At 53.0% G+C, this 13,834-nt stretch overlaps 1 protein-coding gene across 8 annotated transcripts in view; it reads left to right on the plus strand.

The window, feature by feature from the left end:
• The window catches only part of COL27A1 (collagen type XXVII alpha 1 chain), a 159,423-nt gene that overhangs the window by 98,315 nt on the left and 47,274 nt on the right, over positions 1 to 13,834 (plus strand). For all 8 annotated transcript variants that reach the window (XR_014783404.1, XM_084802626.1, XM_084802623.1 and 5 more), the window contains 9 exons: positions 1,627 to 1,680; positions 2,169 to 2,213; positions 4,914 to 4,967; positions 6,333 to 6,386; positions 7,007 to 7,060; positions 10,300 to 10,353; positions 10,485 to 10,538; positions 11,881 to 11,925; positions 13,452 to 13,505. Coding sequence is in view for 7 of the 8 variants with exons in the window: in XM_084802626.1 (XP_084658752.1) it covers positions 1,627 to 1,680; positions 2,169 to 2,213; positions 4,914 to 4,967; positions 6,333 to 6,386; positions 7,007 to 7,060; positions 10,300 to 10,353; positions 10,485 to 10,538; positions 11,881 to 11,925; positions 13,452 to 13,505 (468 nt within the window). In the remaining variant the exon portion in view is untranslated. The remainder of the gene's footprint in view (positions 1 to 1,626; positions 1,681 to 2,168; positions 2,214 to 4,913; positions 4,968 to 6,332; positions 6,387 to 7,006; positions 7,061 to 10,299; positions 10,354 to 10,484; positions 10,539 to 11,880; positions 11,926 to 13,451; positions 13,506 to 13,834) is intronic.

Below are 13,834 nucleotides of genomic sequence, written 5' to 3' on the forward strand. Positions count from 1 at the left end.
ACTGCTCACTTCAGAACCTACTCTACAAAAATCGCTTTTGAGTCTTCTCTTTGGAAAGACACAACACTCTTGGCTTCTGTGTCGAATGGGAACAAAAGATCTTGTGGTCGGGCCCTAAACCCACAATGTGAAACTCTGCTGTCATCGAAGGATTAGGGGCTATCCTCTGTGTAGAGACCCAGTTAGGAACCTGGTTATGGTGTTAACCAGGCCTTGTATGCTTGACCCTGATCAGAATTGAATGGACACAACAGCCCTGGAGAGGGAGCTCTTTAGTACCTTATTAGGGAAGAAAACAGGCTCCGAGTGAGCAAGACACCTACCTGAGGTTACACAGCCCATAAGCCAGGGCTCAGCCTGTCTATGTCCCACAAGCTCTTACCCCACTCTTCATTGCTACCTCTGTGCTGGACAGAGACAGTGTGTGGGGGGGGGGTGCGGGGTACAGGCTAGCTAGGCTGTGCTGCTCTTCTACAAGATCAGAGCCTCCAGGTTATTTTCCTGTCCCTTATTGGAGGCCCCAAGAGGATCGATTTTCTTCAAGGCTAGCTCCCCGGTGGGTTTTTAAGCAAGATTGAGGGTCTTTGTAGGTCATTCATTAAGCACGTCTAAGGTGCACATCTTATGACGTGGCACCATCATCATGCTGGATACTGGCATGTGCCATGGAGGGAGGGTCCTCCAGCCAGGGACCTGGCCTCAGGCTGGTGGTGAGACAGATAGTGGCCTCTGAGTAGGGGAGATTGGAAGACTCTCACTCAGTGCCCTGCAGTGGTCTTATTGGGTCTTGACCATCATTGTTAGACTGAGGTGGTCATTCTTGATGGACCAGTTCCTTGATGGGTACTAAACGCAGGATTTGCAATGAAAGCAGGGCAACCTTTTTTACACTGTGAGAACCCACACTGCCCCAGATATCACCACATCCTCTCACCTGCTAACTCTGCTACTGCTTGGAACAGTGCTAGGGACACAAGGTATTGCTGCTCTCCCTGTCCCATGCTAGGTAAACGGCAGAGGGACAAGCTGACTGGCTTATGAAATGTCCCTCAGCCACCAAGAGCACCTGTGGAGAACACCCTTGGGGTCACTAGACCTCCTAGGCCCAGGAGTCCTGTTGTTCCCAAGCCAAAGCTGGATCTGCAACCTGTAGCCCAAAAGCCTATCTTAGCATCTTGGGTAACATAGACAAAGAGAGCCCCCAGAATGCCTCCTGTCACTGCTGCCCTGCAAGGAGCTAGTCAGCTGCCCTGGGGAGCAGGAAGTGTTCCTCATCTTTCATCCCAAAGAATCAACCTGCAGTTAACTTATAGCAGCCCCAGAGCAAAGACTCCTTGTCCCCATTTTGCCGAGGAGACTAAAGTCCGAAGTAGTTGAGAATCCTTTATGTAGTGGACAGAGGTCTTGATCTCTCAGGAGAAATTCTGGGAGGGGTGGGGTAGCTGCTGAGACACAGCCAAGGTCAGGGATTGTAGCTGGCTCTGGCTCCAGTGGAATAGAGCAATGCAGAACATCTCTAATTCCAAGCTCAGCCCAAGGGTGTGGAGTGGGATCTTGGGAATCCTCCCTCCTAGGTCTGTGTCCAGGGCCACCTCTCATGATGTTTTCCTCTCTGTCTCTCCCCAGGGTGACATGGGAGCATTGGGTCCAATTGGCTACCCAGGACCCAAAGGCATGAAGGTAAGTTAAATGAGGGCTCCCTAAGTTCAGACCCCACCCCAACTGGGCACCCCAGAAGAAAGTTACTAGGAGGGAAGATGGGAGAGGCTGGCCGGGAGCTCAGTTCTTTGGCCCAAGAGCTGGCCGGCATCTGTGTGTCATTTAGGCCAAACATCTTTATTGGACACTGAATCCACAAGCTGAGAGGGAGGCCAGTGTGGTTCTGGGATGTAGGACTCATGGCTTGGGATGCAGAAACTCTCGTGGCAAGTGGTAAGCTTGGTCCCCACAAGTGGGAGAGACTTGCCAAGGACAGCCCTTGCTCTCACCACCAGTCCCTGAGACTGATTCAGGGACGAGGGTCATTGCAGCTTCTCTCAGCTCCTCACACAACCCTTTGCCCTGTAAAGTGGCCATCACTGCCCCCTTTGCTCATAAGAATAGAGCCCTGCAGTGGGGTCTTGAAACACATCAGTTCCTGACTTCTGTGGCCTTGACCTGTCTTGCAGGGACTGATGGGCGGCGTGGGGGAGCCCGGACTGAAAGGTGATAAGGTGATCGGAACTGTCCCTTAATGCCCGTGGGTTATCCGAGTCCCTCCCTGCGCCCCCCCCCCCGCCCCTTGCTCCCCACCCCTTACCTTGCTGCTTGGCTCCTCTGCCTCGAACTGTGTCTTCCCTCCTCAGTCCTCTGTACCTACCACTGGTTTCCTGGTGTGTGGAACTCAAGTGGACAGCTGTAGGGGGTAGCGGGGGGTGGGGGAATTGATGATTGAGACAGATAGGAGAGGAGGGCCTCTGGAGTAAACGGTCTAGGGTAAGTCAAGGCCGATCTCGGAATCTCAAATGCAGAGCACGCAGCAAGGCAGGTGGGGGTCACAGCCTCAGTGCATGGAGGGTGGAGAATCACAGGACCACCCCACATAACTATCAGGATCCGATCCCTGTGTGGCTCTGAGGGTCCTAGCCCTGGACAGCACCCAGGCTGAAGCACTATGGGAACCCGGGCCAGCCTCCTCATACCGCCTGTTTCTCCACTGCCGCTGGGAAGGCCATTCCTAGGCCTGTGCTGGACAGTCCTGCCACCGAACTTTGGTTGTCTCGGCCCTGCGCCAAACCTTGTTGCAACGGAGAGGCGAGTCCCAAGGGCCAGAGATGGGTAGGACCTAGCCTTGATCACACAGCATCAGAATGGCAGATAACTAGAAGATATAGGAGTGCTCTATGCTTTACAGACATCTCTTGTTTCCCACAAGTCTCTATATGAACCTGGAATGCCAAAGAGGGTGGCACGTTTAGGGGCAGCGCCCTATGGACTCACTGCTCAGCCCCTCCCCACCCAGGCTCCTGCAGCTGCCTCAGGTGGCTGGGTCTTTGTGTCCTCTTGAGTCCCCTCAAGACTCAAGACCTGGGTCCCCAGACAGATCCACCACTGAACAGAATGGAAGTCATAAGATCTGAGTGGACAAGGTTCTGGGAAGTCACTTGCTCTAGAACCTACAAGTGACTACAGTGCAAACAGAGTCCCAAAGAAGAACAAATATAGATCAAATCAAAGTCTGTGCCCTATGGACAGAGCTAATCCAAGTCCCTGGGCTCTTAGGGAATGGAATTTTTCAGTCCCCCCTCCCCCAGAATGGTAGAGCCAGATGGTTTTATTCAGCTCCCCTCGGGCTGCCTAGAAGATGGGGTGCTAACTTCAGCTCCTTCTCTACCTGTTGCTATCTCTCTGTTTTCTCCCATTGTGTGTAAGCCTCTGTTGTGGCTCTCCCAGGTACTGACTGGTACTGGCCTTCCTTCTAGCCCTCTCTGGAAATGAAGGGCTTGCATGGGTGATGAGGGTGTCCTGACACCTATCTGCTCTGAGGCTGGAGACATCAGCTCTGTGGAATAACTGAAATCCTTGGCCAAGGAGCAAGCAAACGGGCTAGATGAAGTTGTGGCCGAGGGCTTTGGACAAGCTGTTGTGCAGGGCTGGCTGCCAGTTTGCTGGGCTGGGAAAATGTGGGAATGGACCTGGTGCCATCTCGTCCTTGTCACAGCAGCCCATGAGGCCACCAGAGGCACTTACAATGTTTAGCTCGGAAACAAACTGAGGGAGGAGGAAGTCATTTGAGGAAGCTGTCCAGCCCCCTGGCTGGGCCAGCGACTCCAGCTTGTGCTCTGGTGGCTGTATAAATGCTGCCTCTAGCCCTCCCAGGACCACGGAGCCATCATCCATCCCTCGTCTCTCCTGCTCATTCTGACCTTCCATGACCCCACCTGGCCCTAAGCCAGGCAAGCCACAGCCTGGAGTGGCTCCCACTCAGCCTGCCTCTCCAGCCTGGTTTCCTAGGTGACTTTTAAGCTTCCCTTTTCTCATATTTTAATATTTTCAGCCCTTCTTTGCACGTGACACAGAGAGAATACCTTCCGAAACTCTATGACCTTGTACAAGACTTTTCAAATAGAAAAAAAGAAAAAGCAATTAAATTTTTAAAATTCCGATTTTGTTTTGTTTTGATGGTATAGTTGTGTGCCATGTCACAGCCTTTGCTACCCAGCACCTTGGTTTTCTGAGATTACTACTTCTTCCCACTGGTGGGGCTTCATAAGGTCTCAGTGACCAGAGCTAGTAGGCTACTGGGAAGGCCTTCCAGATGGTTCCAGCCCTAAGGGGTGGTGCCTTCCCATCTGGCCTGGGCACAGCCCATTTACCAGAACCAGATCAGGAAGGCACAGAGAAGGTCTTCCCCATTCTCAGTCCCTCTTAGAAGGGACCCACCCAGAGCTCAGAAAGCGCACATTTGATTCCCATTACACGCAGTCTTAAGAAGCCAGCTATCTGGCGCCTCCACCATAGCTGATTAAGAGCAGTTAATTAGAAGCCAGCTGCTGGTACAGAAGGCGGGCAGGAAGGCATGAGAGCTCTCAGCAGGCACAGTGGCTGGCCTGCTGTCCCTGTAGCCTTCACCCTTGGGTGCTGAAGAGGCTGAAGGAGGAAGAAATTGTCCTACAAGCAACCCAGTGCTCTCTGTGAAAGGGACAGGTGGCCTTGACAGTGCTCTGTGCAGCTGTGGAATAGGAGGGATCCCCTCACCCTGGGGCTCCTTGCCTCACTTAGGGGATGGGCCCTTGATCCCCTTAGAGCCAAGGCTGCTTGCTGCTGGCCACATGAACAGCCTCCACAAGGCTACACAGGGTCTGCTGTTTGGGGAAAGCCTGCAGGTTGCACGCCCGCCCTTCCTTATAATCTCTTTGCTGGTGTGTACTCAGGGCGAGCAAGGGGTGCCAGGTGTGTCAGGAGATCCCGGTTTCCAAGGAGACAAGGTAAGCTTTATCTGATGCCTCCAGCTCCATCTTCTTCCTCATTCTTCCGGTTCAGGACCCGTTGTCAGGCGGCATTTCTCAGCCACCTACTCCTGACTGCCCCTTGGACTGCAGAATGGCCTCTGAACTCCTGTCCAGGCCCTGCCACCTAGCTCAGTCTGTCTTTCCTTACTGCCCCAAAATTGTCCTTTTGAGGGCATGTCTTTGTTCTGTTCAGCCACTGTCAATGGTTCCCAGGTGTTCTTAGGGACAAGTCCTTGTGCTCCGCCCAGTGCCACCGAATCCTAGTCTCTGGGTCCCTCCTGCACTCTCCTGCCCGCCACCCCTTGGCTGTGTTCTGGGCTCACTAAACTCTCCTGGGACCCTTAGGCTCTCTGAATGCACCACTTCTAGTTTATTTATTTATTTATTTATTTATTTATTTAATGTATATGACTGCTTTATATCTAGAGGGCGGAAAAGGGCACCAAATCTCATTATAGATGGTTGTGAGCCACCATGTGGTTGCTGGGAATTGAACTGAGGACCTCTGAAAGAGTAGGTGGTGCTCTTAACCTCTGAGCCATCTCTCCAGCCCACACATCACTTCTCCTTCGGAGGCCCTGGCCTCCTCACCACCCTGCCCACATGCCATTGTCTTTTTACTTTCGTCAGAAAGTGGCCTCTGATGTGCAGGCAGATGTGTGTCTCTCACTCACAGTACTCTTTGTCACCTTAGTTTGGGGACCTGGCCTTAGCCTCCTGCAAATTGAATTCCATGAGGAACAGGGCCCTAGACTACCCTGATAGCTTTGCTCCAGTCCTGTACTCAACAGTGAAAATTCAGGACAAGTTGGCCAGAGGGAGGAAAGGAAGGAGGAAGGGACTAGTTGTGCTGACAGAAGGAACAACGGATGAACTACGGTGCCCTTGATCTCTAGAGGTCTGCTGTGGCCTGATGAGAATGGCTCCTCTGCTTGGGTTCCACCATGTGGCCACATCTGGCCCTCTCCTGGCCAGCCCACCAGGCCCAAATGTTGACCAGCCCCCCTTCCCTTCCTCCCAGCTGGCCTGTCGTGACCCAGTGTCCATGTTTGTGTTATAACATACAGGCCTGGCAGCTCTTCCCTTAGGCTCTGGTCTCATGTGGCCTGAAGGGCACTGTGGAACTAGTATGGGGTAGGCCAGGGCAGCTCTCAACCCTGAGTCCCAGGCCTTGGGGCGCAGACAAGTGTGAGCTCAGCCCAAGCCCAAGGCAGGGAAGGGAGGGAGGCCTTCATCCTTTCTGAAGATCTGCTTTCTAGACCCCGGCTGGCACAGGGATTCTCCTGTTGCTCTTGGCATGGCTATTCTCTGATAACGTCATTTGCTTTTTTTCCCCCACAGGGGAGTCAGGGATTGCCCGGGTTCCCTGGTGCCCGGGGGAAGCCAGGGCCTCTGGTAAGTTCTTCCTCAACCCTGCAGCTTTGGGATATTGAGGCCAATACCCTCCATATTCTTATGGACCATGGCTGGGATTGCACCCACATCCAAAACTTCCCTTTGTCTTACTAAGCAGCCTGAGACACACATGGCCACTGGCCAATTTCCTGGATAGAATTTCTGAAACTTGGCGGGGGGTTGGGGGGCAGGAGTCATGTTGGGTACTAGATAGGCCCCAGGCCCTGCACACCAATGGATTCTAATTGGAACCAGATTCTGCATGCCCACGGATACTACTGATGTCATGGCACTGAGTATTAGAATGTGCCTCAACTTTTTTTTTTGTCACTTTCTTTGAATTCATGCTGCCCACACTCAAGGGGCAGAGGGTGGGCAGTGATGTCTGCTTCCATATTGTGATGTGAAAGTTTAGATCCTGAAGGCTGAAATGGCTTACCTGGGTCTCCTGGCTGGTACACATAGCAGAGAACATTGCAGTAACTGCTTCTTTTTAGTCAACCAGGCAGATTTCACTCATGTAGTTCCAGAACTTTCCAACTACCTCCCGTTGAGGACAGGATATTGGTGGAAGGGACGGTGCTCATTAGGCCTGTGTAATGATCCTATGTCTTCCATAGGGTAAAGCTGGAGACAAAGGCTCACTCGGGTTTCCTGGACCTCCTGGTCCCGAGGTACGTGATCTCTCTCTCTCTCTCTCTCTCTCTCTCTCTCTCTCTCTCTCTCTCTCTCTCTCTCTCTCTCTCTCTCTGTGTGTGTGTGTATGTGTGTGTTCTTATCAGACTTAGTGTTGTGCCCAGAGATACTAAATTGAGAGACAAGGCCAAGGCTAGAAATGGGTTCCATGGTATACAGTAGGATTCTTACACTGAGCCGGAGTAGAGACAGGAGGATGACTGAGAGAAGGTCAGCTTAGGCTTTGTAGCTAGACTATCTTAAAAAAAAAAAAACAAAACAAAACAAAACAAAAAAAACCAGGAAGAAAAAGAGGAGAAACTCACAGGCCAGTACCCTCTGATCCGCTCTTCTCCTCAGCTTGTCTTGCCTCACCCAGGAGCTCCCCAAAATCCCCTCAGACTCTTTCCCCAGTGTGGCCAGCCTGACACTTCTCCAAAAGCCCTCCCTCTAGGGCTACTGTCCATCTCCTTTGGGAGCTGCAGGTCTACTTTCAGGGGGTCCCCCTGAACCTTTCTTGCCCTGACCACTCCGCGGGGGCTCAGTGCTCCTAGACATGGTGGGAAGGAAAGAGAGCTGCTGAGTCTAGGTCAGCTGGAGAATGTGAGGCAAAGAAAGGTGGTGATGGCAGCTGAGCAGCGGGGAGCCTGGCGAACACCTGGCAGCTGCCGAAACACATGATGATGAACTTCGCAAGGCTAGATGCCAAATGGGCGCTCACTCTGGCCCCGCTAACCTAGTCCCCTCTAGCAACAGGACACTAGCTTACTCCAACCAGCTTTTCTGTCCACCTCAGGCTTATTGCCAGCCAGTCCCCAGCCAGGGGCTTCCCAGCCCCCGCCCAGAACTCCCTGGCCTCGGAGCCATGTTCCTCGGTGAGATTCTTGCAGCCAAGGGAAGAGCCTGGCCCTACCCTACCGGCTCTCCCGAGCTTTCCAAAGATCACTCATAGCCTTCCCCCAATGGATGAGGGCGTGCTTCCTAAAAGCCACAGCCCAACTCTCTGCTGTGTTGCCTTTGGCCAGGGCACCACCCTATCTTTAGACAAATGAACTTGGCTTCTGCTTCCTCTGCTGCTCGCTGTGGAAAAAGACTCCTGAGTCTGGATTTCCCAGCAGCCTGGATAGAGAAGGAGGGAAGCGCATTCCTGAATCTGGACTGATGGATGGATGGGGCTCTTCCTGGGCCAGGAACTGGGGGAGAGTGAAAAGTTGCCATATCACGGTGTGTGGTGGGGGCGTGGGTGGGGGTGGGGGCGACGACACTGACTCTGTTTGTGGATGGCAGTGGGGGGGGGGGGAGGCAACGACGCTGCCTCTGTTTGTGGGTAGGAAAAACAAGGCTGGAAGCCCAGAAGGGACCTCCTCAGGGTCGATGTTCAGTAGCAGTTCAACTTGCCTCTGGCTCCCAGGGTTCCTCTGGGGTCTGCCTGACCTATCTTTGTGCTGCTTTGATTGGCTGACACCATAGCCAGGACTCCGACTGGTGGAATACAGAAGCCATGAGTGTGCTGGTGTCTTTAATGGCTAGCATCTAGCCGTCAGGACCAGGGAGGGAGCCTGTGCTCACAGCCCCCCCACCCCCTACTGAGCGGCCTCCTTTATTCAACACCAAAATAAATCAGGACCCTGACTGCTGTGTTCCCAGAGGAGATGGGCACATCCCCCCCCTCCGCAGACAGGGGCAGTTTCCCAACACAAGGGACCAAGCTCTTGTGGATAAAAGTTTGTATCGAGTACTCACTGTCAGGTGCCAACCTAAGCACTCAGCACCCATCACTCATTTCAACCTTAGCACTGCCCAGTGAGGTGTTTGATCTAGGCAAAGCCCAGAGAGGCAAAGTAAGCTGCCCCTCACACAGGGAGTAACACGACAAGATTTGGGTCCCCTTTTGAAGAAACTTCAGCTTCAATGTGCCAGCTCCAAATTCAGGGCTCTATGTCTAGTGTGGTGGCACACACATTTAATCTCAGCACTCAGGAGGCAGGAGATAGATGTCTGTGAGTTCAGGACCAGCCTGGTCTACATAGCAAGTTCTGAGCTAGCCTGGGCTGCATACTGAGCCTATCTGAATAAATTAAAAAATAATTCAGGATCATTTGTAATTTTTTCCAGAGGAAAAAAGACAAAAGGATTTAATGGAAATTAGTAGTATAAGATTAAAAGAAGGAAACAAGAGAAACCAACATAAGAAGACAAAGGGGGAGAGGACATTTTAGTCACAGAGAGTCACGGAAAGCTGCCCTAAAATAATGGGTTTCTAGGCTAGGTTAAGAATTATTTCATGCCACATGTGGTGGTGCACACCTTTAATCCCAGCACTTGGGAAGCAGAGGCAGGCGGATCACTGTGAGTTTGAGGCTAGCCTGGTCTACAATGTTAGTCCAGGACAGCCAAGGCTACACAGAGAAACCCTGTCTCAAAAAACAAAACGAAACGAAATGAAACAACAACGAAAGACAAAAAAAAACCAAAACAAAACAAAAAAAGAACTATTTCACATAAAACAAGGAGGGGGGTGTTTTCCATACTGGCTTATGGAAACTGGCACACTAGAGACAGCTCAGCCAAAGGGCACTCTGCCTTTGGCTAGCAGCTATGGTAGAAACAAGCCTCTGGAGTGGGGAAAGGGGTCCCCAGCAGAGGCACCAGAGTGCACAGGGGAAGGAAGCCTCTCTGCCCAAGACTTGAACTGTCTACTACATAGTCACCTGTGGGGATAGGCCCCTCAAAGGCCAAGATGGGAGTGTGTTGCAGAGTCCGGCACTCTGGGCGAGGATCTTAGGAATTCTAGCTTCTGACAGGAGAGGCCATGGTAAAGGACATTAGCAGTTACCTCTGCACAGCCGAGGTGGCAAGCCATGGCCTAAAGGGTGAATTTGTCTCGTGGATAAGGAATCTGGGACCCCATTCTTTGAACCTGATGACCATGTGGTGACAGCCTTCATGCGTCCTTGAATGGCCTTCTCTGTCTCTGCTCCCCATCTCTCTCTCTCTCAACAAGTCTCACACAGCACAGGCTGTCTTTGAATTTGATATGGAGCTAAGGATGACCTTGGAATCTTCACCTTCCTGTCTTTGCCTCCTTCTGTGCTAAGATTAAAGACACAGGTCACGTCTGACCTACCTCAGGTCATGTGACTATGGTGGCAGGGGTGAGCCACGGTGGGTGAATGAGGGAGCTGTTCTGACCACCTATCAACCAGCTGAGGTGACCTGGCTCTCTGCTTTCCCACAGGGTTTCCCAGGAGACATTGGCCCCCCAGGGGACAACGGCCCTGAAGGCACGAAGGTAAGTCCTCTCCCACCTAAGGTCCTTGGCTGAAGAAGCCCCAAGGCCCAAGGCAGCTGCCGTGCTCAGGAGTCCTGCCAACCTGACATGGAGGTGCTTTCTCTGAGACCCTCTCTGTTCTCTTCTCCCAGGGTAAACCTGGAGCCCGAGGCCTGCCTGGACCCCCTGGACAGCTGGGGCCTGAGGTAAGATGGCCCTGTCCCCTCCTGTCCCTCTTTGTCTTCAATAGCCTGTCCCAGCACCCAGCTGCCTCTGTCCAGGGTACCAAACCCTTGACTGGGTCCAGGGCCATGTCAGATTTGTCACCAGAGGATCCGTCCTACCTGTGATTCTTCACTGATCTGATGGGAAAACTAACCTCCTTCCACACTGACCACAGTTTATCAGTGTCAATATGAGAGGGTAGGAAATGGCGGACCCTTCTTGTGAGTCCTTGGAGACCTGGGGAGGGAAATGACTGCTGGGCCCCGTGGTAATAGCAGGCAGGGCCTTGACTAGAACCCAGGTGTGTCTCAGCCCAGAGTTCATGCTCAGATCCTGTGCTAGTCTCACCTCTGCTTCCGAGAGTCACTAGGGCATCATGGGAATGCCATGCCTTACCTAGCCGGCATGTCAGCAGCGTTCACCTGTACCTGGTGGGAAGGAGCTAGCCTCAGGCCTATTGGGCCTTCTATGGGAAGCTTGGCTTTTGCTCTCACATGCGTCCTTGAGCCTTGCTTGGCATCGTGGTACACCTCCCTGGGAGAATGAGTGAGCCTTTGCTGACGCGATTCTCTTTTGGAGTTGGGTGTGGGTCTGGCGGTGTCCCAGTGCTGGCTCTAGGAGCCACTGCGTGGGGCTACTTTCTTGGAAACTGGAGATCCTTACCACAGGGCTTGCTTTGAGAGGCCTGTGGTCGGGCCCAGGCTGCCAGAAGGATCAGGCTAGAGGCTGTTGTGACCTTCAGAGGGCGGCTGAAGAGTCATGGCCAGGAATGGGACTGGAAGGGAGAGACAATTGCAGCCCAAGCCTCTGTCCGTGCTTGTGTAGCTGCCAAGGAAAACCATTACTGAGCCAGGCTCTGGGTCACTCATTCATTCCTTCATTCATTCATCAGGACACTGTGCCTTCCTGAATGCTGTGTGCAGGGTGGTGGCATGGCATCTTTAAAACAAGATGTCGCCCCTGCCCTCTAGGTCTCAGCTGAAGCCTGTCATTGAGGATTCACTCTAGGGAAACTGAGGCACACTAGGGCTAATGCCTGCTGTGGAATAGACATCAGAGCTCAGACCCAAGTCTGTCTTTGAGCTGCAGCCTGAGGTCCCATTCTTCAATAGCTCAGACACTGGCATTTGTGGTAAGACACTTGAGCAGAGACTGGTAGACACCTCCCAAACCATGGGGACCAGGCTGTGGGCCAGGCACTCCATCCATCTGCGAGGACTCTGCACACTCTGCGCTTTCCCTCCTTACAGCACAGGGTCTCCCAGAATCCCACTTTAACTCTCTCCTTTGTCTGTTTTCTTTCCTCATGTTCCCCTACTCTAGGGAGATGAAGGACCCATGGGGCCACCGGGAGTCGCTGGCTTGGAGGTGAGTGTTCCTGGCCGGGAGGAGGTGGAGCTTCTTGGAGCTGAGCCAGTGTGGGCACAGGCAGGACAACATTTGGCTAGTGGTCTGGAGAGGAGCCAGCAGGGAGGCCTCTGGCCAGTCAAAGAACACACGGGATGGCCTAAGGAGAGAGACTGAAGGCCAGTGTCAGCAGCCTTAACTGTCTGCTTGAGTGTGTGTATTTTCCCAGGAGCCACTGCTTTTGTTCAGTCTTATCAGAGAGGAACAACAGAGGCTGGAAGAGCACAGGACCCAGCCTTGGGTTCCGCAACTAGGATTGGGGGGGGGGGGCGGGGCTCCCCACATCGTTAGGTGTGCATTCTCTCCCCAGCTTCCAGCTGCCTTGCAGGACATCACCTGACCCACCTGCACCCCAGCAATGGTGTGGACTGGCGGCTCTCATTCCAGTATCTCTTTATATCCAGAAAGGATGGAGCACCCAAGAGCATTTGCTAGTGTGGATTGCATCTTATTGATGTGAATAGTTAAGATGAGCAGACCCTAGATGTGTTTATTAATTCAGTGGACATTAATGATAAACCCATTTCCCCTAAGCAGAGAACTTTTTTTTTTGGTCCCCAATCACTATGTTTTCTGAAGCAAAACACGTGAGTGGGACAAAAGTGGCATTGCTCTCCCATTTTTGCAAACCTCTTTAATGACACCCTGGTGAAGTCAGCTGGGTTTTCACATCTGTGTCTGCATCAGTCTGTGGTGATACCACATGTCACACAGCCTCTGAAAAGTCCACCACATCCATGGGAGAGAGGGATGAAGGCAGAAGGCATCTCAGGGCTGCTGTGAAAGAGGCTTTCCCCCCTGCGCCTCCTAAGAGGGTCCCCGGGATACAGCAGGCTTTCCCCCTGAGCCTCCTAAGAGGGTCCCCGGGATAGAGCAGGCTTCCCCCCCCCCCGATCTTCCTAAGAGGGTCCCCAGGATACAGCGGGCTTTCCCCCCTATGCCTCCTAAGAGGGTCCCCCAGGATACAGCGGGCTTTCCTCCCTGAGCCTCCTAAGAGGGTCCCCGGGATGCAGCAGGCTTTCCTCCCCTGAGCCTCCTAAGAGGGTCCCCGGGATACAGCAGGCTTTCCCCCCTGCGCCTCCTAAGAGGGTCCCCAGGATAGAGCAGGCTTCCCCCCCCCCCCGATCTTCCTAAGAGGGTCCCTGGGATCTCAGAGTTCTCTGACTGCGTTTGGAAGACCACAAACAAGAAGTCTGTATTACCCTGCACCCAGGGCCTCTACCCAACCTCTTCCAGTCCTCTCCCATAGAAAGTATGAGTCATTGTCCCTATTTATAAAAGCTCAGCCCAGGGCATGGGACAGCAATGCTGAGGCCACATAGCTAGAGACAGTCTTTGAATTCCATTATCTGGATGCCTGGTGACATCGGATCTCTACATCACTGTCCACTCACAGCATAGTACCTCTCTGTGCTGGACTCCTAGAGCTCTCCAGGGTCCCTCAGCACTGTCTGTGGCCGTCTCTTCCATGTGCCTCTCTGTTGCAGGGCCAGCCTGGAAGAAAGGGCTTTCCTGGGAGGCCTGGCCTGGATGGCTCTAAGGTGAGGAGACTTAGGAGTGCCTAGTGGGGAGGGGGGAGGAAGTGGAGGTGGGTCTGACATATAAAGCTCTCAGACAAGCCCTGAGTCTCAATCTCATGGCTAGTGAAAAGGGAGGCTGGGAAAGTGGTCCTTAGTCATCCCAGGGTATTGGTAACGGAGGAGGCAAAGGGAAGCAGACATAGCCTAGGTGTCCAACAGAGGGGGACTGTTCAAGTAATGGGATACACCCCAGACACTCTGGGGCAGGCTGTGAATGGGATTGCGAGCCTTCTTATATTTGAGCAGGCAAGGGACGGACAGTGCTTCACCGGAATAGAAGATTTCTGTTT

Source organism: Acomys minous, assembly GCF_964271855.1.
Source record: "Acomys minous genome assembly, chromosome: 1".
Lineage (NCBI taxonomy): Eukaryota > Metazoa > Chordata > Mammalia > Rodentia > Muridae > Acomys > Acomys minous.